The 22,641-nt window shown below is 36.5% G+C and overlaps 1 protein-coding gene across 2 annotated transcripts in view; it reads right to left on the minus strand.

Moving 5' to 3' along the window:
• Positions 1-270: 270 nt before the first annotated feature.
• Atp2c1 (ATPase secretory pathway Ca2+ transporting 1) overlaps positions 271-22,641 on the minus strand; it is a 92,638-nt gene continuing 70,267 nt past the window's right edge. For both annotated transcript variants that reach the window (XM_037207890.1, XM_028869885.1), the window contains 10 exons: positions 22,187-22,357; positions 21,039-21,136; positions 12,907-12,957; positions 11,688-11,854; positions 9,924-9,992; positions 8,519-8,635; positions 7,099-7,246; positions 6,572-6,667; positions 3,718-3,859; positions 271-2,099 (listed from right to left, as the gene is read on the minus strand). In XM_037207890.1, the coding sequence (XP_037063785.1) occupies positions 1,969-2,099; positions 3,718-3,859; positions 6,572-6,667; positions 7,099-7,246; positions 8,519-8,635; positions 9,924-9,992; positions 11,688-11,854; positions 12,907-12,957; positions 21,039-21,136; positions 22,187-22,357 (1,190 nt within the window). In that variant the 3' untranslated portion in view covers positions 271-1,968. The remainder of the gene's footprint in view (positions 2,100-3,717; positions 3,860-6,571; positions 6,668-7,098; positions 7,247-8,518; positions 8,636-9,923; positions 9,993-11,687; positions 11,855-12,906; positions 12,958-21,038; positions 21,137-22,186; positions 22,358-22,641) is intronic.

Raw genomic sequence — 22,641 nt, forward strand, 5'->3', positions numbered from 1 at the left:
AGCAAATAACTTAAAGAAGTAGTCTTGATGGGGGTGGGGGGAGAGAGGATGCAGCCAGGGACAAGTCCTAGGACAAGAAGGGGAGAAAATTAAAAGTGAGATGCTAACACAGTTAAATGATCTATGCTAATCTGGACTAACAGAATCTGGAAAACTGAAATCTGGATCTGTATTACACATTTAATTTTTTTTTCAAAACTATAAAAATGTATCTTTCAGCATACACAGATATAAATTTAGTATTAACAATACTAACTGGGAAGTCATTAATGAACTTATGAAAAAAATCATTTTATTTTTATAGTTCAAAAACCAAGTGAGAAGATAGGCACATTCATTTCATGAGTTATACTCTCAACCTATAATGTAGAACAAAGAAGACTGAATATGCACTTAATACGTATTTTTCAAGTCTGTAACAGAATGTAAAAACCATTATAAAATTTAGCTATGAGACAACAAACCTCTAAGAGTTGATGAGACAATGATTTCACGTTCCATCTAATCAGACAGAACAATGTACACTTGATAGTTCAGCCCGAAAGAATAAGAACAAAGTGCAGACATTCTGGCTCCTTATGCTCATGCTCAGTAGTAAAGACTCAAACAACAGAATTCTCCTATCAATGACAGCACATCAGTGTTAACATTCACCATTAATATTAAAATTAACAAGCTTAGGAACAGTTTATTCTGACAGTTTATGAAATACAAAACTTAACACTTACCTTTATTTTGTCAAGCTTTTATAAAAACTGATGGTATCACACAAAGCAAATCCATCAATTTCCAAGCATGCCCAATGAAATAGAAGACAGAGCACAAACAAATGGAGAAGGAATAGACTCAGGGTTGTGCTGTAATCTAGGCCAAAGCAGCTGCCTACAAGATTCAGAGGAGCAAGGCCAGCACAGGATCTCCCAAGTCCACCCTGGTTCATATGCTATCTGAATTTGGGACTTTTTATTCTGTAAGTATAATAGTCTATACTCTCTAAGAAATAGGCTTAAAAATATACATATGAAACAGTAATAAAGGTCAATTATTCAGCTGAAGTGTATGATTTATAAGCAAGGAATGACAAAATGATATTGACAAAGTATATTTGTATTAAATCAAAAAGGAGACAAAGACATGTTAATATAATCTGTTATAAATTCCAACCCAGCTTTGTTTTTCACTCTATCACTGTGCGTTAACTACAATTACACTAACTGTAATACCAGTGACAGCCCTGAACTAATAATGCTAGATCAAAGACTCACACCTCTATGAAAAACAAAACAACTACAAAAAACAACCATTTACACTTACAAAGAACATTTTCTTCGATTGCAGTATATGCTTCTCAGTCACAAAAAGAAAGAAAAGAAAGTGATCAGACAGTGGTCGCATCCTGTGCAAAAACAACTTGAAATACAAAAATGGTAGCACAAGGTATCAGTCTGCTTACATTGCAGGAAAAAGGAAACACGGGAGCTGAAATACGGCACTCCTGGCAATTTCTAAACCAAATAGAATGCCTTTGAAATGATTAAATTTATTTGTGTATTAGTAAGAAAGCCCCACCACCATAAATAGTACAATATTTAAAAATAAAAAAAATATTTATATCCATCTAAGACAGACAGTGTATTTGTACATTAGAACTCTTTAAGTGCAGAAGGTGGTTCAGGTTTTGCCTTTTGTATTTTTTTAATTCAGTACTTGCCCATATGTGTATAAAGTTCCACTCAATTGCAAAAGCCAATTGAAATCAAGGAATATGTTATCAAAGCTGCATAATTTCATTTGGGACTACGAACAGGTTAAAGGTTCAAATCAAGTCTTTAACATTAATGTTCATTTTTAGTCAATGGAAAGTTAAAAAGTCCGTAAATCTTCATTATCCTCTTGAACTTGCCCTTCTAAATGATTCTCAGACTGCAATTCCTAGTTTGCAAATTAAAAAAAAAAATGCAATATGCATCATACTTCAAGAAAAGATGATGATGTTGAACTAGCATTCTTCTGGATCTTTTCCCTGCTTCTTTCAACCTTCTTTATAATTTCAGACACAATGCACACTGACGAGGTCAGACCCAAAAGAAACAACAGATCTACAAGAGAAAAGAAACTGAGTTTTACAATTCTTTGAAAGGCATAGCAGCAGCTTACGTACTAGAATACACAAGCATTTCATGAGGAAGAGATCAGTAGCATAAGTTAAAGTGGTGAAATAGAGGGTAAGCAAGGTGGCTCCTAAGTAAAAGCCTTGCTGTGCAAGCTAGACCTCCCAAATTCAATCCAGAACCCAGGATGGAAGGTTAAAAGCAACTTTGAAAGTTGTCTAGACCTCTGCATGTGTACAGAGCACAAGTGTCTGTACACAATACAAAGACACACCAATAATAGAACTCTTAAAATGTATCTGAAAGGGAAAGCTCAAATAACTTACCCAAAGTCACCCAGCTAAGAGAAAGCAGTCAGAACTAGAATCCAAATTCTCTGACCACCTATCCTGAATCCTAAGCTCCCGTGACTAACTTTTAATGATAACATTAAGGTTTCCTATTGGATAGACCAAGGCTTTTGCAAAGCATTTTTCAAGAAATGGTAACAAGATATCTGACTAAAAGTGCCTTTCTAGTGACTGAAAGTTTTAGATGTTACATCTCTGAGCCTAGAAAACTGTCTTTTAATAGTATTCACACAATCTCTGCTCTTAATTATTGCTTAAAACAAGAGCTGTCTTTTAAAATTCTGCTTCTTAAAAAGTGGAAGCAATGTGAATATAGAATTGAAATATTAAAATTAAACTAGCTCAAATTTTAAGGTAAACTTCAACTTATACCAAAAACACTAAAATTATATCAAAAAATAGGAGACCATAAAACTCACTTCATAAATATACAAATTAACTTAAAAAAATCTAGGAATTAAGGACACATTTTCAAATATATTCTCTACATACTTAAGAACATCAATTTTGGATGTATTTTGACGGCGGTGGTTGGTTGTGTGCTGGAGATAAAACCAAGGGCCTTGGCTTCCCAGCCAACACCTATCACCGGTGAGCTCCATGCCTAGCACTGTACCATATACTCAGTGCATATCAAAGAATAATACTTCCACAGGAACATTATAAAAGTTAACGTCTCCTGGATCAGATGGAGATTTCGTGAAATAAAACTGTGTTAATAAGAATGGTGAAATACTAAGTTTATTTAAAAATGATTGTGTTAAGAACAATTTGATTTTATATGAGCTTAAATATAGTTATCTCGTTTCACTAAAGAAATGTCCATAATTGTTTAAAATATTATAAACTACAACTAATCTACAACAGGTTTTATGAATGGCTGTATTTCCAAATCTCCAAACATGATTTTTTTTTTTTAATTTATTTTTTTCGTCTTTTTTTTTTTTTTTTTTTTTTTTCCGGAGCTGAGGACCGAACCCAGGGCCTTGTGCTTGCTAGGCAAGCACTCTACCACTGAGCTAAATCCCCAACCCAAACATGATTTTTAACAACCAATAACATGTAAAGAGTGGGGTGAGTCAAATAAATGAAAATAAGTTTTCCTCTGAATGTCCTGAAACAAAAACATAAAAGACCTTTTGTTACAAGTCAAGTCAGTTATTTTTCTATTTCCTATGTTAAAAAAGCTTTTTATTATGATACACACATTAGAAAATACAACAATTATCTACTGTACATGGATAACATTTCTTTACCCAGTATACTTAGGCTCTCGGTCTGAAAAACCTTCTGAAGTGGAGGGAAGTAAATAACAAGTAACTGTCCCATGATGGATCCAAGAACTGCATAGCAAAACATCTTATTGCTGCAGAGTCCAATCTCAAACACAGACTTGGTCTGTTGGCAAAACAGAGAGTTCTAATTATTCCATCGTGGTCACAGAAATGACACCATGATTATACTTGGCCCAATTTTGAATAATCAGTATCACTGAATTCTATTATGTCAACATCCCAAAATGTCCTAACTTTATTATTTTGTAAAATCCATATAGACTAAGGATAAATTCTAATCCAACTTTTATTTATCAAGAAACAGTTTATGGGGGAGGGTAAAAGATTTTAAGAACCAATAGTAGTGGATATCTGTAGGAAAACAGCATTTGCTGGATAATGAGAGGACCGCTGCACACATATCACGGTTACTGCACGCATGCATTCATAAGCAGATCTGACTGCATGTGCAAGAGCCAGACAGCTAAACCCCAGCATGAACAGAAGGTTCATCAAGTCCCAACCCTAGCTATAAAGCAACTGGCAACTTGATAGCTGCTTGGGGGAAGACAGTAAGTTCTCTTCACAGATATGGCCCCTGAGAAACTGTAAGACGGTCCTACAGCCATGTGTATAAGGGCAACACTAAACAGACTCAGTATGTGAAAAAAAAATGAAGCGGGGAGGAAGCAATAAGGGAGGATCTGGAAAGAAGGGAATAAGAAGTAGATTTGACCAAGACATATTATATGAATATATTAAATTCTCAAATAATAAAAAAATTAAATTTAGCAGGTTATATTTACATATCTATATCTTTACATATATGTACATAACAATAACAGCCAATAAAAAGACACCAATTTGAAAGAGAGTGGGAGGATATGAAGGACTGGAGGAAGGGTACACAGGAGGGTCTAGAGGGAGGCATGGAAAGGGGGGAAATGATGTAATTATATTTTAATTAAAATTAAAGGAAGATAATTGCTGGTTGGGGAGTCTAGATCTCCAGGAGTGACAGTGCTGGCTACACCTCAGCCAGCCCTGGCAGGTGGAGACAGGAAGATCTCAGGGGCTCACTGGCCAGCCAATCTCACTAATCTTTGAGCTCCAGGTTCAACAAAAGACTCAAAAAATAGTCAAAAAAGATACATATAAGGCCATCATCTCACCAAAAAAAAGCAAAAGAAAAAGGGCACTTATTAAGAAGCATCAATTATAAAAATAAATCCATAAAAAGAAAAATACGTTAGTACCTGTGGTGCTTTAAATAAGAATGGCCCCATATACTTGAATGTTCAGTCACCTGAGTGGCACTACTTGAGGAGGATTAGGAGGTGTGGCTTTGTTGGGAGAAGTGTGTCACTGGGGATGGTCTCTCCCCTACCCCCCCACCTCTGCTTGTGGATTAGGATATAGCCTCAGCTACTTCTCCAGTACCACACCTGCCTTCCACCATGCTCTCTGTCATGATTAACAATGGACTAAGTCTGAAACTGTAAGCAGGACCCCAACTGAAACATTTTCTAAGAGTTCCCTTGGTCATGGTGTCTCTTCACAGCAACAGAACACTAAGACAGTACCCTCAAAGTATTAATAAATTTTATTCATATTTTGGGAAATCTTTTCTAACCATTCACTAAGGCAGACACGCCCAAACCCTTTCCGAACAAATATAGCTAATTATGTGTGTATGGAAAAAGTAAAAACACCTTTCATATAACAAACACAAGTACTACTTTCGTTAAAAAAAAAAAAAGTAGTCTGAATTAGTGATAAGTCACTATACTTTGAAAATTCTAGTGTGATAGGTGCTAACAGATACAGTTAAGGACTCACAAGGGGTAAAGGCCTTCAAAGGGTAAAAGACTTTTAGAAGCCAAAGGGAAAGCAGAGTGTATGAAGTGCTTTGCAACTGCAGTGAATGGCCATGCAAAGGGGACTGGTTTTCAAGGACACTATACTCTCAGAAGCACCCCAGGCTCTGGTGCTAGCACATTATTTTCTACCAAAATGCAACACAGCTTAATGTACAACATGAGAAGAAAAAAAAAAAAAAAAATCCTAAACCTTAACATAATTTCAGATGTGAGGAGGAACAAACTGTCCTTATAACAAGGCTTTCTAAAATGAGACTAAAATCATCCTTACAGCCCCGCGAGGTTTGTCCTATGTTCAGATGTTGTCCTGGCTGGTTTTGTGTGTCAACCTGACACAAGCTAGAGTCATCAGAGAGGAAGGAGCCTCGGTTGAGGAAATGCCTCCATGAGATCTAGATGTAAGGCATTTTCTCAATTAGTGAACAATGGGGGAAGGCTCAAGCCCATTGTGGGTGGTACCATCCCTGGGCTGGTGGTCCTGGGTTCTATAAGAAAGCAGGCTAAGCAAGTCATGGGGAGCAAACCAATAAACAGCTTCCCTCCAGGTTCTGGCCTCTGAATCAGCTCCTGCCTCCAGGTTCCTGCCCTGTTTTGAGTTCCTGCCCTGACTTCCTTTAGTAATGAACAAAAATGTGGAAGTGTAAGCCAAATAAACCCTTTCCTAACCAACTTGCTTTTTGGTCATGGTGTTTAGTTGCAGCAACAGACACACCAACTAAAATAGACGTTAGCCTAAATCTATCCTGTAGCTATAGCTAATAACTGAAGAAAGACAGGGATCCCCTCTAAGATCAAACATCCCATCCTTATTGTTGACCATAAGCACATCTATACAGAAAGATGTATGGCATTGTAATCTATAGCTACAAAATCAAAGCTAAAATAGTCATAATCTCTGTCTACTTCTTATGAACACATTCTCAACAGGTGAATTAGGTAAGACCACTTCAGCATACCTGAGATCTGGAACTTAGTGCATTGAACATGTCAAAAAACACAAAGCAAGTGAAAGTCATTGTTGTATCTCGTGGTGTTATCACGTTGTCTCGAAGCTGCCAAGAAGAAAGACAAAATGACCTCTTTTTTTTTCCTTGTGGCTGAATAAAATGGATAAACACTGCATGCTTTTAAAGTAAAATAGCATCAGTCTAAACATGACACTGAAACTCTCTGAATTTTCTAAAAACCACCTAGTGAATGAATATAGTCTACATTAAAGTTAAAAAAAAAAATCTCATGAGCCAGGAATTAAAATACTGGCACTATTTTACCACAGCTATGCAAGGACTTTATTTTCTGATTCTCCTATATTTCCATGCACATGATACTTTACTATACACTTGAGAACTTTAGATTATCTTCCTCAACCTTTATTTTTCACTCAGCAGGCTCTTCACTTGCCAACCATCTGTACAATACACCAAATAACTAAGAATCCTACTACACAGATGGATGGTAACAGCAGTTTATCCAGTGAATGTACCTCTCGCCAGAAGACAAATAAAGTCCCACAAACAATGATTATTGATGAAACAAGTATTTTAAGTATCAAATTTTTTGTCAAAATGCTGTCCTTCCAGTTTCGAGGAGGTTTGCGAATGACATCTTTATCCACTGGCTCTACTCCAAGGCTTAAAAACAAAAAGAACAAAGAAAGTACTTTGAAATGTTGTTTGCACTTCCTTTCACAATCTAACTAGCTTCAATTATCTAGAAAACTAAATGCTCTCTTTTGAAAACATCTTGTTGAAGCATAAAGAAGACATTGGCCATGATTACTTGAAAACTATCACTGCTGGACATGCTGCATATGTCTATAGTACTAACTACTAACAGGAAGAAGGGAGGGAGGGGAGGAAGAAAAGGGGAAGTGAGAAAGACTACAAGAAGACTACTGGTTTTGTCATCTTCTGAACTCTTACACTTAATGCTTTACGGCATGGTATGACAGGCAACTGATAGGCAATTTTCAAAAGAAACATCCAATTTCATTTACATATAAATTGTTTTTTCACATCCATAACCTACCAAGGAAATAATGTACTTTATGCAAGGATGTCTTTGATCAGGAGGACTTACTAGGATGACCATGACAGATGTCATTCAATTGCCATACTGCTAAAGCTAAAAGATACTGAAATCTCTGCACATGTGTTTTAGCAAGGTTTTTAAACAGAATTCAGATCTAAAATGTGGGATGATGGTGTTGATACAGAATTATGAAAGTATCTCTTACAGACTAAGAGCCAGGACCTTTTGCTGGACCTCAGCAGAGTTAACAACACACTGTGAGGTCACTTAACAACTGATGTCCTACTATGTACTCAGCATGTGTAACCTGCATTTCAGAGAACAGTAACGAAACCAATCTTGCCTTGGATGTCCCATGTAATCAACTTTTACAGTCTGAGCTAATAGATTCAGTCATCAGTCATAAGACAGAAGACACAGGGAAAGGGAAGCAGAGAATTTAAGTATTGGCTTGCTCTTGGATAAATAACACTAACAATGATGAGGAGTGGGGGAAGGGAGGGACTTTCATTCCTTTCCTTAGTGCAAATTCAATGCATTCGTGGTGACTGAGTTTATTGTTAATGTGTTCAAACTGACTGCACGAAATTTCTCCATCATACCCAGTTCTTAGAACACAGCTTATGTCCTAAGGACAAGAAAGAACTGAAATTGTTCCCTGCTCTATTCTTACCCAAAAGCTGACACCTCACACAGTGTAAACAATCAGATCTATGCTGAATGAATGGACAATCAAAGAGAATAAAGAGAATAAGTGATATGCACTCATGACAATTCATAAGAAGCATGTTGCTGAAAAGTTGTCCATGAGGAAGGTTTGATAGGTCTTCTTCACACTCGCCCTCTCCTTTCAGTTCATTCATGACACTTACCTCTGAGCTGGGGGTCCATCCATAATAATATTGATCCATAAAATCTGCATTGCATTGAGAGGGTTAGGAAAGTTCATTAACGTAGCCAATGAGATTAAAGTTAATGCTGCTATACTCCTGTTGAAAAAGATTCATTTAAAAATTAGCACAATAAATTTTATACATTTTACTAGTACTTAAGCCTCATGTTACTGGGGCTGGGGAACCAGCTCAGTTGGTGAATTACTTTCTGAGCACCTAATAATAATAATAAATAAGCATGAGCACCTAGTTTAGATCCTCAGGACCAAAGTGAAAAGTCAGGGGCAGTGGTGCACACCTGTAATCCCAGTATTGGGGACATAAAGACAGCAAGGTCCCAGAAGCTTGCTGGGTAGCCAGTCTGGCTAATCAGTGAGCCCAGGTTCAGTGGAGACAAGTTACCAAAAATTAAGATAGGAATAGGAGATGACTAAAAAAAAACATACAATGTCAACATCTGGGTTCTACATACAAGCACATACATGTGCACACAGATATGGACATATGCTTCATTCATATGAGTATTTTGTTAAGAAGCTTAGAGGTGTTTTTTTGAAAGTGAGTCTGATTCTGCAGCCCAGGTCTTGCTATATAGACTGGGCTGGCTCCAACAACAATCTACTCAGTCTCCCAGGTACTGGAATCAAAAGTGAGAGCCATCTGTCCGGCAAGTTAAGAATATTTTAACAAAAGATTTTTTTAAAAAACTTCTTAGGCAAAAACAGAAAGACCTCCTAACCCTAACATAGGCTCTCCCTAAGTAATACAGACCAGGCCTCTTAAATTCTCCTGCCTCAGCCTTCTAGAATGCTGGGATTACAGACATGTGCCACCAAGCCCAGACTAGAGGAAAGATTTTTAAAACCTACAAACAAACAGCTTCAGAAATATTTAACAACTTTTTGACTAAAGAAAACCTATTCTACTTTTAGAAAAAGATACCACGAAACATTACAGATATTTGACATATCCCTTTCAGAAGTCAGAAGTAAATAAATCCCAAAGGTTTATGCAAGCATCCTTCAGTATTCATGGGAATTGGTTGCAGGATCTCGTTCAAATGCCAAGGTCCCAGTCACTTATATGAAAATGGCATCATAATGTTTCTCGATCTTTTGACAAAATGGCGAGTATAAAATGGCAAAATATCTACCTATTATTTATACATCTCCTATTATATAATTTAAATCATCCCTACATGGTTGATGATATCTAGACCTAAACAGTATGTTCACAGCTATTAAAACTTTTTTTTTCTTTTTAGAAAACTACTTATAAGCAATTTTCAAGAATATAGGTCAGAAGTTTCTAGGCACTCTGCTTAAGTTTTATTCCTCGATTATTTCTCTATGAGACCCATGGGCAAAAGTTCTTGCAAACTTACGTGCTCAGTTGAAATCTAACAAAATTTTTAATGTTATTATAAATGCCTTTACCCTCTTCAATTGCAGACCTGAAATTTAAAAATAAGAAAATATCACATAAAATATGCCTACATTGAAACATTTTGAAACTAAGTTTCCAACTAAACAACAATTAGCACTTTTTAAAAAAAATCTATTGTTAAGTAAGATTAGAAAATATGAAATTTCTTGTTGTTGTTGTTGTTTGCTTTTCGAAATAGAGTTTCACTGTATAGCCCTGGTTGTCCTAGAACTTACTCTGTAGCCCAGGTTGGCCTCGAACTCACAGAGATCCACCTGCCTCTGCCTCCCAAGTGCTGGGATTAAAGGTGTGCTCCACCATAGCCAGGCCCAAATTCTTATTTTTTTTTAAAAAAAAAAAAAAAAAGAGCTAGGGCTAGAGAGATGGCTCAGTGATTGAGAGGGTACACTGCTCCTGCGGAGGACCTGAGTTCTATCCCCAGCACCCATGTCAAGTAGCTCACAACCATCTCTAACTCCAGCTTGATGGGGAATGCCACCTCTGGCCTCTACAGATACCTGCACTATTATGTATACTCATAACCATAATTAAAAATAAATCTTTAAAAAAACATATTATCCCTCTCCACACAAGATAATACTACTCATATGTGATACTAGAACAATGACATTCGATAGCCTTCACAGCTCATTTTTCTTAGTAGGTTAAATTAACACATGTCAAAAATTAAAGGTACTGAGTTATATAAGAATTATGTAATTTATTTACTATTCCTACCTAACACTTAGATTAATATCCTGTGAAGAAATTAAAGATGTGATTTACAAAAATTTACTTAGGAATTCTTGAATTCACTCGGCTCAATCTAGGCAAAGTTGAATTCTTTTTTTTTTTTTTTTTTTTTTTTTTTTGGTTTTTTTGAGACAGGGTTTCTCTGTGTAGCTTTGGAGCCTTTCCTGGAATTCACTCTGTAGCCTAGGCTGGCCTCGAACCCACAGAGATCTGCCTGCCCCTGCCTCCCAAGTGCTGAGATTAAAGGCCTGGGCCACCACCACCCGGCAGAGTTGAATTCTTAAAATAACTGCATCTTCCAAGATTTTTAGATAACTTCAAGAATGGGGTTTAAAAACACTTCTCTCCTTGCCAAACGTTAGCAAATGCAGAGTTCTATGCTCCAAAGTGAATTACTTTAGGCCATATTTGGATACTAAAGCATGGCAGGACTCATGATTAGAATTCATCACTGTAAGAAGTGAAGCTCAGGTCATTCAATGCGTTACAGAAAGTGAGAATCACAGGACCCCCATCACTGGCATTACACTGGACTCTCAATCAACTGAAAACATGGACTACCAAAGGCATTCAGGGCTAAGACATTGTATCATGTAATGAGGGCAACAAGAACACTTACTAATGTAAGAAAATATTCATGAATGTGAACTTAATCCTTAACGCTGCATACATGTCTCCCATAACCTCAATTTAACTAAAATAAAGACTCTGGAAGAAGGGTCACTATTGTACCATTATTCTATGCCCAGAAAAGTATGACATGTGGCTGGCACTCAGTGACTATTTCTTAAACAAACAGGCTTGTCATTTACTATGTGTTCCATTCACACAAATAATTTTCTCTTGAATTACATAAAACAAGATTATTCAAAACAAAATCATGTTTTAATCTGTCCAATCCTACTAATTCTTTTCAAGCTGAATTATCTCAAGGTGAGATGCATGTAGCAAAGGAAAACAAATGTCTTACATTATGGTTTGGAAATCATCATCCACCAAGATCATGTCTGCAGCCTCTTTGCAAACATCTGTGCCGGTCTGGCCCATTGCAACTCCAATGTCTGCAGCCTTCAAAGCAACTGCATCATTTACTCCATCTCCTGTCATGGCTACAACTGACCCATTCTTCTGTAGAGACTAAAGAGGGGGCAGAAAAGTAGAGCAGAGAGAACTGTTAGGGTTTTTTGTTTTTTTTTTTTAAATCAGATAATGGGATAAATATTATCAACCATTTTTCACATAATTAGGATAAAAAATATAACCTCATTTTCAGTCAATTTCAATACATGAATATCTTTATAAAATAAAGCTTAGAAAATACTGTTACTAGCATTCCCATTCAAGAGAACTGTACATCTGAAATGTGACAGTAAGCTATACAATGGTTAGTAACTAGGGGTATTTTGTTTTCCTGAGAACATCTAACAACATTTGGTGACATTTTGACTGTCTTAAGTTGCAGAACACCACTGGCATCTACTGGGAAGGAGCTAAGAATGATACTAAATATTCCAAAATATCACTCCTAGCTACAAATAACCCACCCTAAAATGTTAACAACCTCAAAACTCAGAAGCTCTCAACTATACAATGTCTGGCCACTATATGTAATTAAATCTGCTTATCAACTGTTAGATACAATTTCAGCTGATTTATACATCAATCAAATAGTACATAAAAATATTTCAGTCAATGATGCATCACATATCAGCAGGTAGAGCTGAAACATTGCTAATGCCTATTGACATACAAGTGGTATTGGTTTGCAACATACTGCTCACTTATTTGTGGAACATGCTATATAATGAAAACATAGCTTTGTTAATGAACTGATAGAAATAATAAGCCTTCTTGATACTGTTCATGCTCACAAAACATCTTACATTTATACAGTGTCTAACTATAACTATTCACATTGGGATGATTTAGTTATGCATCCCTGCCATAATGTACTTCTCTACACTCTGATTAAAGAGGCTGTACTGAAAAATACTTTGTAGGTTTCTTCTATGTCTTTCTATGCCAACTAAACTCTTATTGTTTCTCAGTTAAGCTCTTACAGAATTAAACCTGTTTTGTCTCATACTTTAAACTTTGCTACTCTATCAATACTCTTTGTAATGAACAAAAGACAAAGTAGCAACATTTTGTAAAGAGAATTTAAGATAATTTGGTTTTCAGACACCCACCTTAATAATTTTCATCTTGTGTCTTGGACTTGCTCTGTAAAATACTGCAACCTGTTAAAACACAGATATACTAAAAATCTCCAATGTTTACAAGTAGCAGTGCTTCTAAGTAACGGCATTTTTAACAACTTAGTTTGGCACAAAGGCTGAAATTAGTCAATGCCATATATGTGCCAAGATAGCTACCTCATACAGGGATTCAACCTTTACATTCATCATAGGAAACACATAATTTAAACAAGTGATAGTCTAATTTATATAATTAGGTTAAAGCTATGAAGAGAAAATAGCTTTATTCTTGCAGAATTTTAGAAATGAAAAAGGGAGAACTCTTTTTCTTTATCTGTGTCCTCACAACACTAGTGTACAACAGGAACAGCTTTTCTCTTCGGTCTGTCTCAGAAAAGAACAGTTGCATGCCAGTGTCTGAAGAGCCATTCTACAGTGCCACATCAGTGTTCTTTCTTGGTTTGGAATAATTCACAAGCCTCTCTTCAACTGTAATTCAAAGCTGCTTAATGATCAGATTTCTCCAGCCACAATTCATCTCCTCATGACTCATCTGTGTGATCCTTCACTGTGCCCAATGGCAGCCAGCACAGTGTGTCTTGCATCCTTAACTTTCACCTTGCTTTAGCCCAGGTTTTTTAGGTAACCGTGCCAGCCCTTACAGCTCCCTCACAAAGTACCAATGGGGGCGTGAGGGAAGGGAGCTGCAGGGCATCCTTCCTCCTTCATAAAAACTCAGTTATAAATGTCACAGGAGCTCATACTTCTCACTAATTGTAAGCATTCATGTCCCCAATTTTCCAACCTCTCATTTCATAAGCATCTCAATTTCAGCATCGTGGTCAATCTTTCCAGTACGTCAAAGCCACAGTGTTTCTTACACCCACAGAATACACTATTCTCTTCTCTGTGCTCCTGGGGTCTACTTCATGGCAGCTTTCTCTCCTGCCTCCTCCAGTCCAACCCGCCTCCAGTCTTGCTGTCAGTTGCCAACTTTATTTCCTACTTCAAAGAAAACACTCCAATCCCTGCCACCCACTATGTATCTAGAACCAACCCAGTATTTCACTATAGACAGACACTGATAATCCTCTCTCACGTACCTGAGATCACCACCCCAGAAATTCTTAAAATTCTTCCCTCTCACTGAGCAGAGTTTGTCCTGACATTTAAAGGTGAGGACTCACATTCCATGCCCTCCTATCCTGGCTTTCCTCTCCTTCCCTCTTCTTCCTCTTCCTCTTCTCCTCCTCCTCCATTCGTTGTCATCATTGTCATGCTATCTTGAAGTTTCAATCTTATTCTCCAGACTTTATCCTTTTAGCCTGTTTGTTTCTGGGTGTGTTGCAGCATTCATCCCTCTTGTAAGATTTTTATCTATCTTAGAACACAAGATCCATGAAAGCGATGGTTTTGTCCAACACCTTCAGTGCTTTGAGGTATTTGCTAAATGAATAAACGACTGAATGAATCTTGGCATTGTCATACTGCTCCTGGATCCTCTTTTAAAGTCTTAAAACAAGAGTGTTATTTTCTTAGAAAAGGGATTCAGTTAAACTACAGTATCCATTATTGATTAGGCCCAATGTCATATGGTCCAGGAATCATATGATGCATATTTGAAAATTATTCTTCAAATCAAGAGTAAAGTTCAATTTCTATTCAGATAGTGTATAGATCAGTTCCTCCATCTTGTATTCTTACTGAGGCCATTTTAGATTTAACTAGAACTTGATCCCTTGATGGAGACTCCCATGGAAAATTACCCAACTCTATTCTAGGATCCCAAGGTCAAGATGCTCCAGCTAACTTATCTTGGCTTGCTAAACTGCCTGCTTGTGCAAGACCCCTCCAGCTAACTGTTTATCTTAATTTCTGTTAAACTGCTTGCTTGCACAAAACCTGCCCTAGCAGCTGCTAACCAAGATACCAGGATGTGATTTTTGTCTTAAAACCCCCAACCCTAAACACTTGGCGCTACACTTAGGTCACGAATGCCTGAGTAAAGACTTTCAACTGGCTATAAACTGTGTCTGAGTGGTCATCCCTGTAACACTTGAATGTTCAAAGAAAACTAAGCTACATATATACTCAAACATACTTGTACCTACCTATGTAAACAATTCTAATTATTCTTTTTTTTTTTTTTTTTTTTTTTTTTTTTTTTTTGGTTTTTTCGAGACAGGGTTTCTCTGTGTAGCTTTGCGCCTTTCCTGGAGCTCACTTGGTAGCCCAGGCTGGCCTCGAACTCACAAAGATCCGCCTGGCTCTGCCTCCCGAGTGCTGGGATTAAAGGCGTGCGCCACCACGCCCGGCTCCTAATTATTCTTAAATTAATCATGAAGCATACATTGTACTGAAATGCAACATAAATGTTTGGGGAAAGCCATAGAATATACACTATATTCCAATAAAGACTGATGATGAGTACTTATACACTATGTTGTGCCTTTGTTCCACATAATTACTTTCAAACTTGGCAAGACACCTCTCTGTAACTATTATGGGTTAGCAAAAGGGAAAAGCCACCAACTGTTTGACTGCAGATGCACTCTTTATATACTAGTACATTTATTGATACACAATAAATATATCTGTTACTTATTATAAGATTTTAACATTTCAAAGCTTCTGATTTCACCTCAAAAACAGAAGCAGCCACTTTCAGACCAAGCAAATCAACCACAAACCACACTGGCAATGATTACTGGGTCTTTTACACGTGGTACATATCACCAAAGAAAGTAAAGCTTGTTCTTAAAACATGAGAACGAGTTTAACTTGCTGAGTAAAAACACTGAAATTCAGTGCATATAAACTTAAGGTCTGAAGAAATTGCATCCTACACTAGCAAAAGAAATTACTAGAACGTGAAGTGTATCACTATCTCACAATTTAAAGCTAGCAAAGATAACTGAACACACTGCATAAATAAGCTTTTGAATTTTATTGTTTCTTAGACTCAGCAAAAGGGAACAGGAGTAGCGAGAGAACAAAATACCATCCCTGTGGTCTGGAGTTAGGAAGTGAGGAGACAGGAGGACAAGACAGTGGAAAGCTACACCATAAAAGAAAAGAACACAGGGAAACATGGGGACGGAAAATCCACAAAAGGCTTCCCTATTTTCAGAAGAACTCCTCTGCAAGGGCATTTCACTCTTCCTCTCAGCCTTGCTGTGGGTAATGAAGCTGTAGTCAACATTCACAGTTCTTTAGACTGACATAAACTGACAAGGTGTGATTCGGAAAGGAAGTTAGGGAGAAAATAGGAAACCATTAAAGCAGAGGTTAATGAAGAAAGAGTTTAGAACCACCTGTCAAAGGTCCTCAAATCTTCTACAGTATTTCCTACTGATGCAATGGATAAACTGTAGGTGATTAAAATAAAAATATGTGACCTACAGAAAATGAAACGATGCACAAACCAGGAGTATGAAGACTTGCTAATAGACTCAGTAAACAAACAGAAGTACTAATATCAAAAACAGAAACCAAAGAATGAACAAGGACACTCAGTTCTATCTATGGAGAACAGGACGCATTTTAAAATGTATCACAAATGGAAAATGCTAAGAACTCTCAGGTATACCTCACAAAGCAGGCACAACTCATCCTCCATAATGCTTTCTAATCGGTTCTAGGTAATAACTATTTCCACACACAGATGTCGGAAGATTTGGAATGTATTCTACTGAATTATGAAAATGAAATAGGGAAACGACAAACAATCATATGATGTTAAGATGTGGGAAAACTAGTAGGCTAGTCATTTCCAACACTTATCTGTCCACTAAGAAAACAGGCTCTACAAACCAATCAGAAACAACAGCAGATAAGCTCACCTGCCAGCTGTCAGAAGCTTACATGAACACAAGATGAAGAGCGGAGGGAAAGTGGGAGGAAAACAGTCCTGCTCGTTACAAAAGTCACTAGTATTTGGAGAACAGACTCACTTAAAACACATTAAGAGCCTGTAAGAAAGTCATGGTATTATTCAATTCCTCTTTTAAGTTGGATGCATTTAGCTGATTCAATAAACTGACTTCAAGGCTTGGGTTTTATTTTATTTAAGTCTCTTTAGAATAGTGCCAGTATATCTGCCATAATTAACACACTGTCAATTTGGAAAAGAAAGATGATGTCATTCATCTCTCCAGGCTAGTGATGTAATTCGGGATTTGCTTCTTGCTTCTCTAAATACCTTTTAGGCTTGTTTCCAGAACGTATTAACATTTTGTCAAAGAAACAGGAGTAACTAGAAAAGGCAAATATAAGGCAGGCAGCTCTAGAAAAAAGCTGAACAAAGGTCTAATGGGAAAATGTTTAATTAACTATAGATTTTACAATCACTTAGTAATATACACTCTAGCCCATACCCCTGGAGAGGCCAATACAAAATTTATTCTTTCATAAATAAACTATAAGGTAACACACATACACAAGCTCCTATCCAAATATGTAAACTTTCTTCCCTTAATCTCAAACAAAGAAAATGTTTATTCTGCCCTGGATGATCTGAAAGGAATATTCATGAACGATTAGAGCTTGGTTAAACTCTAATTTTGGCGGAGCAAACCAGTGCATTTCTGCTAGCAACCACATCCCAATCAGTTTACTCGAAGATGAAGAAAGTGCAGCTGGACGTCTAGATCAGCTCAACACCACTGCACAAAGTATAGACTGTGAAAATATAAACTGAAATCTCTTCATAAGACAGGTCAGCAGTAAGTTCTAAGAGGTCTCTCAATGCACTGAACCTTGGTCAAATCATTTCAGATGCAGGAATCTGGTCTACAAAAGTAATTGTATCTGGATGCTGCATGTACAGTAATGTTCAGAACTACAAGTTACAGACGGTGAACTTTTTGAGTAACAGACATGGGCTCTATTATCAATGTCATCCCACTCTCATTGGCTCTAAGACATCAACCAAATGTTATAAATGCCCAAAATGGAAGTAACCAAGATGGCCTTCAAAATGAAGCATCATCATCATATATTCAAGTAAGAATTATATGCCAGATGGGTACATCTATCTCAGGAGTTAGAGGCAGGCAGATCTCTTGTGAGTTCAAGGCCAGCCTGGTCTACAGAGGTAGTTCCAGGACAGCCAAGGCTGTTACACAGAGAAACCCTGTCTCTAAAAACCAAAAAGAGAAGAAAAAAAGAGTCATAGTAATAAGCCAGCTCTCAATCCAGGGCTTGGTGAAACAGCAACTGTATCTAGCTTAGTCTATAAGTAGCCTTTTCAGGATGGCTCTGTAATCAACCCATAACATTCATAAAGCATAAAGAACAAGTAAGTGAGCTACCAAGACTTCCTAAAGCAAACTTCTACATAAAACTAACGGTGGGGAAAGTAAATACCCGTTTATCAAAACACCTAGAAATGGCAGAGATTGGGTAGGGATTATTTCCTGAATTATTCTTAAAAATCAAAACTTGGGATAACAAAGTCTACTAACTGCAAAAAAAAAACTTTAAGTAATCCATTCTCTAGAAGGTGATTGTAGAATAAGTAAGATATGTGTAATATATGCACTCCTACTGTAGAGTAAGATATGTGTACTATCTATATGCACCCCTGGCTGCTACTGTTATCATTAAAATATTATTCACAGTAAAAATACATAAACTAAAACTTCACTAAGGAAATGGCTATATAAAAACATATGTACCAGGTGTTCATAGATTTATGCACAGTAGACAGCCACACAAAATATAGTATAGCCATTAAAGGCATATTTTCTAGTACTAAATCATGATTTCAGAAATACTGAAATTACATAAAATGAATATTATTAATCCTGTGAACATATAAAGTCCAATCCATGTTCTTGTTAAATATGTATTTTAAAAGTCACAGTAGGTTAACTTATTATACTAATGCTCTGTGGGCACGTAACTTCTGAGTGTCTGGATTACATTACTAATAGTTTGAATTGTACCTTCTGTTCAATTTTTCTACAATAAGTATATGCTATTATTGAATTTTTTCCAATCAGAAGAAGTATAATATATATGCATATATATAATGTATATGTAAAAAGCCCTAAGTTAAAATGTTGAGATAATTGGAGGAAATTCCATATTCTGCAAAGGCAGCTTTTAAGTACACTGAGATAAAGGAAGCAGCACATTTTATTATTACTGGCAACAGATAGCTAAACTGCTAACCAAATAAATGCCAGGTAAGTACTTGTTCTGAAAGACACAGAAATACATACACACAAATATTAACAACATGGAAGAACCAACGCTGCTCAACTCTCATGAGACCAACTTCCTATGTGCCTGTGTGCATGACAACCAGATTCTATAAGGCCTCCATGAAGCAGATTCAGATAATAAAAATAATTTCATACAAGGAAAACTGGATTTATAGAAGTTACTAGGTTATACAAAACAGAATGTCTCTTTTTTTTTCCTCTTATAATTTACTACAAAAAAAAAACATTAGAATCAAAGATTAAAAAGCATTCCAATGCCAAACAATCATCTTTTCACAGATGGAGCTAGAACAAATGAATGCCATGCATGACAAAGCCAATCGTGACCACTGCAACACACATAAAATTTAAAATTCAAAATGATCACTGGTTAAAGTAAAAAAAAAAAAAAAAACCCAAACTATAAACCTTCTAAGAGAGCCAGGCAGTAGTAGCATATGCCTTTAATCCCAGCACTTGAGAGGCACAGGCAGGTGGATCTCTGTGAATTTGAGGCCAGCCTGATCTATAGAGTGATAGGCTCCAAAGCTACTCAAAGACACCCTATCTCAGGGAAAAATAAAAAAATAAAAACTTCTAAGAGAAAATCTTCTATAATCCTACTTTAGATTGAGCTCTTAAATAAGAAATTATAAGCATGATCCACGAAAGTAAAGATTAATAAGCCAGACCTCATCAAATTAAATACTTCCCTATAGCCACACCAGAAAACAGGATGAAAGGGGTCACAATATGTTTTTTTTTAATATCTCAGAATTAAATAAGAAAATAATGTCATTTTAAAAAAATATTCAGACTATGTAACAAAGACCATAATATGGCCAACAAGTACATGAAAAAAGATATTTAACATTACAAGCTTTTGAGAGAAATGCAAATGAAAACCACAGTGAAGTCTTCTTATACACCATGAGAAGGCGGTGAAGGAACTGACCACTCACCAGGTGGTATGATTAAAGATAACGGAACATTCCCACACTTCAAATGGCAAAGCCATCCTGTCACCCAACCTGGAGTGAAGTGAAGTTCTTATGAAGCCATATTCAAGTATTTACACATGACTTTCACAAAGAAACTGATACACACAGCTTTATTCCCTGACAGCAAACACTGAATGGCCCAACTGTCCTTGAACTAAAGGCCTACAGTCCACCCATACAGTCAAACACTACTCAGCAATTTAAGGGGGGGGGGGGAGATAAAAAGGAGTAGTACTAAGTCACACAACACAGCAAAGTTACATCTCCAAAGCATTACGTGTCAAAGAATCAAGAATCAAATTCAAAAGCTTCACACTACATGGTCGTCTTCTTACAGAATTCAATTACAGAGGACACTATAGGAACAGAAAATGAATCACTGCTGCCAAGCTCTAGACCTAGGGGAGCAGTTGAATATAAAAGGTCATGAAAGAATTGAGGGTGGGAAGAAACTGTTTCTGTATCCTAATTGTGACAAGGTTTGTAAGACATCATGAATCTGTCCAAACTCAGAACTATAACCCAGAATAGGTGTGTTTTACTATCTGCAACCAACACCTTATTTTTTTTTAAAGTACAAACTCAAGCTAAAATAAAAACAGAACTAAAGTGTAAGGAGTATCAACTAACTGTTCTCTCTCCATTTTCTAACTTATACATACAAGTCCTAGATTACCACAGTATTTTTCTCAGAGGAAATACAGTTTTTGTCAGTTAATGATTTTACAACACTTTCATAATGATCTCATCATAAATAACAATATGGTTTATCTCAAGGAAATTTAACTTCATAATTTGGACCAGCAAATTTGGTGGGTGTGTCTCACTTGTAGGTGAGCAGTTTCACTGAGAGTCAGTAGCCACGGCTGCTGTTTAGAATAAGGGCTCTCAGTGGCGATTTGTGTAGGCTTACCTTTGGTACTATTTGTGAAAGCTGCTGGATTTCCATAGTATCCACTTCTTCCCCAGACACCGACTGGGAAGTTTTAGAATACAATCCCAGACGACTAGCTAAAGTAAAAAAGACAAAAATATATACATAATTAAATTTATTTGCTTGAAGAGTCAGTAAAACTATGCTCATCTGACATGATTTTTTAAAACTTACTTCTCTTTAAACAGTTTATCAAGGAGTCATAAGACAAATAACTGGTAAGACAAACTATCTTAAATTCATAGCGAGTCTCAAGTTTTCTGCTTGAGGATTTTGTTTTTGTTAAATTTAAGAACAAAGTATTGTCGCTAAGCCAGCAAACCCTAAAAATGAAAACTACACTAATCAATTTCTGCTCAGCAGCTCAATTCTAATGATAATCAGAATGTACTAGAAGCCAAGTAACTGAAGCCAGAGAAACTGTTGGCAGGTTTAGTTGCATGCAATCTTGTAGTTGCATGGAAATGAAAACACGTGTTGAAAAGCCATTCTTCCAATATCCCCATCCCAACCACTCCAATGCTCCTTTCAGTAACAAAGCTTGAAACTTTTAGTCCAGACCTATCACAAATGAATAAAATCAGAATTAACAGACTTGGCAAATGTTGAAATTATACTTTACAGGCTCCAAGAACAAAACTCAAGCACTTACGCTTCTCTCCACCTTACATTTCTGAAAGTAATTGCAACTACCTTTCAAACCATATAAGTATATCTCTGATGAGAAAAACTAAGTCTATAAAAGGTATCCTCTTAGTGTTTATGTTCAAGTCTGCTTTGAAAGTTATACTGAAATGGATAAGGAAAACCTCAATTCATCCTTCTTTTCACATCTCTACACTGGTGTTTTAGACCTGTCAGCAAGTGGACTATCAAGTTAAGTCAACTACCTTTCTGTGAATAAATACACAAATGATTTCACAATGAGTTAAGTCACATGCTTCCAATATTCTTTTTAAACTAAAATCCTATTTACCTATCTTTTATAAGTTTGAGAAAAAAACAAGTTAGTTATTATATAATCTCAGTAGTATATAAACCTATTTCCTAGCTAATGTTCATAAAACTATGCACTGCAGTGTCTTAAGAAAACCTATTAAAACCAAAATGCAACAGCTCAGTTATACCGATTGCAATTGCAGTCTCCTGTGAATCTCCGGTGATCATTTTGATGGAGACTCCTGAGGCAATAAGTGTTGTGACAGCTTCTTTCACACCAGTTCTAGGAGGATCAATGATTCCTACCAGGCCAAGGAAGGTCAGCTGTCCCAGTTCCGGACCAGAAGCCAAGGCAAGGACTTAGAAAATAACAAGATACAAAACCAGAAAGTATTGGTTGTGAAAGCATCAAACTTAGCTGATAATTAATCATTTACAGTTATAATGTCATTTGTAGTTACTGCATATTATTTACAACTCAAACTTATCACAAACCAACACATTATGGTTCAATGGTTCTGGATACAGGGTTGCTTTAAGCTATTAAAAATTAAAAGGAATAAAACCAAAGAACTATTAAGCAGAGAAGACAAATGAGAAAGAATTAAGAACATTCTTCCATAACAACCACAATAAGCTACCC

The sequence above is a fragment of the Peromyscus leucopus genome, chromosome 7 (assembly GCF_004664715.2).
Source record: "Peromyscus leucopus breed LL Stock chromosome 7, UCI_PerLeu_2.1, whole genome shotgun sequence".
Lineage (NCBI taxonomy): Eukaryota > Metazoa > Chordata > Mammalia > Rodentia > Cricetidae > Peromyscus > Peromyscus leucopus.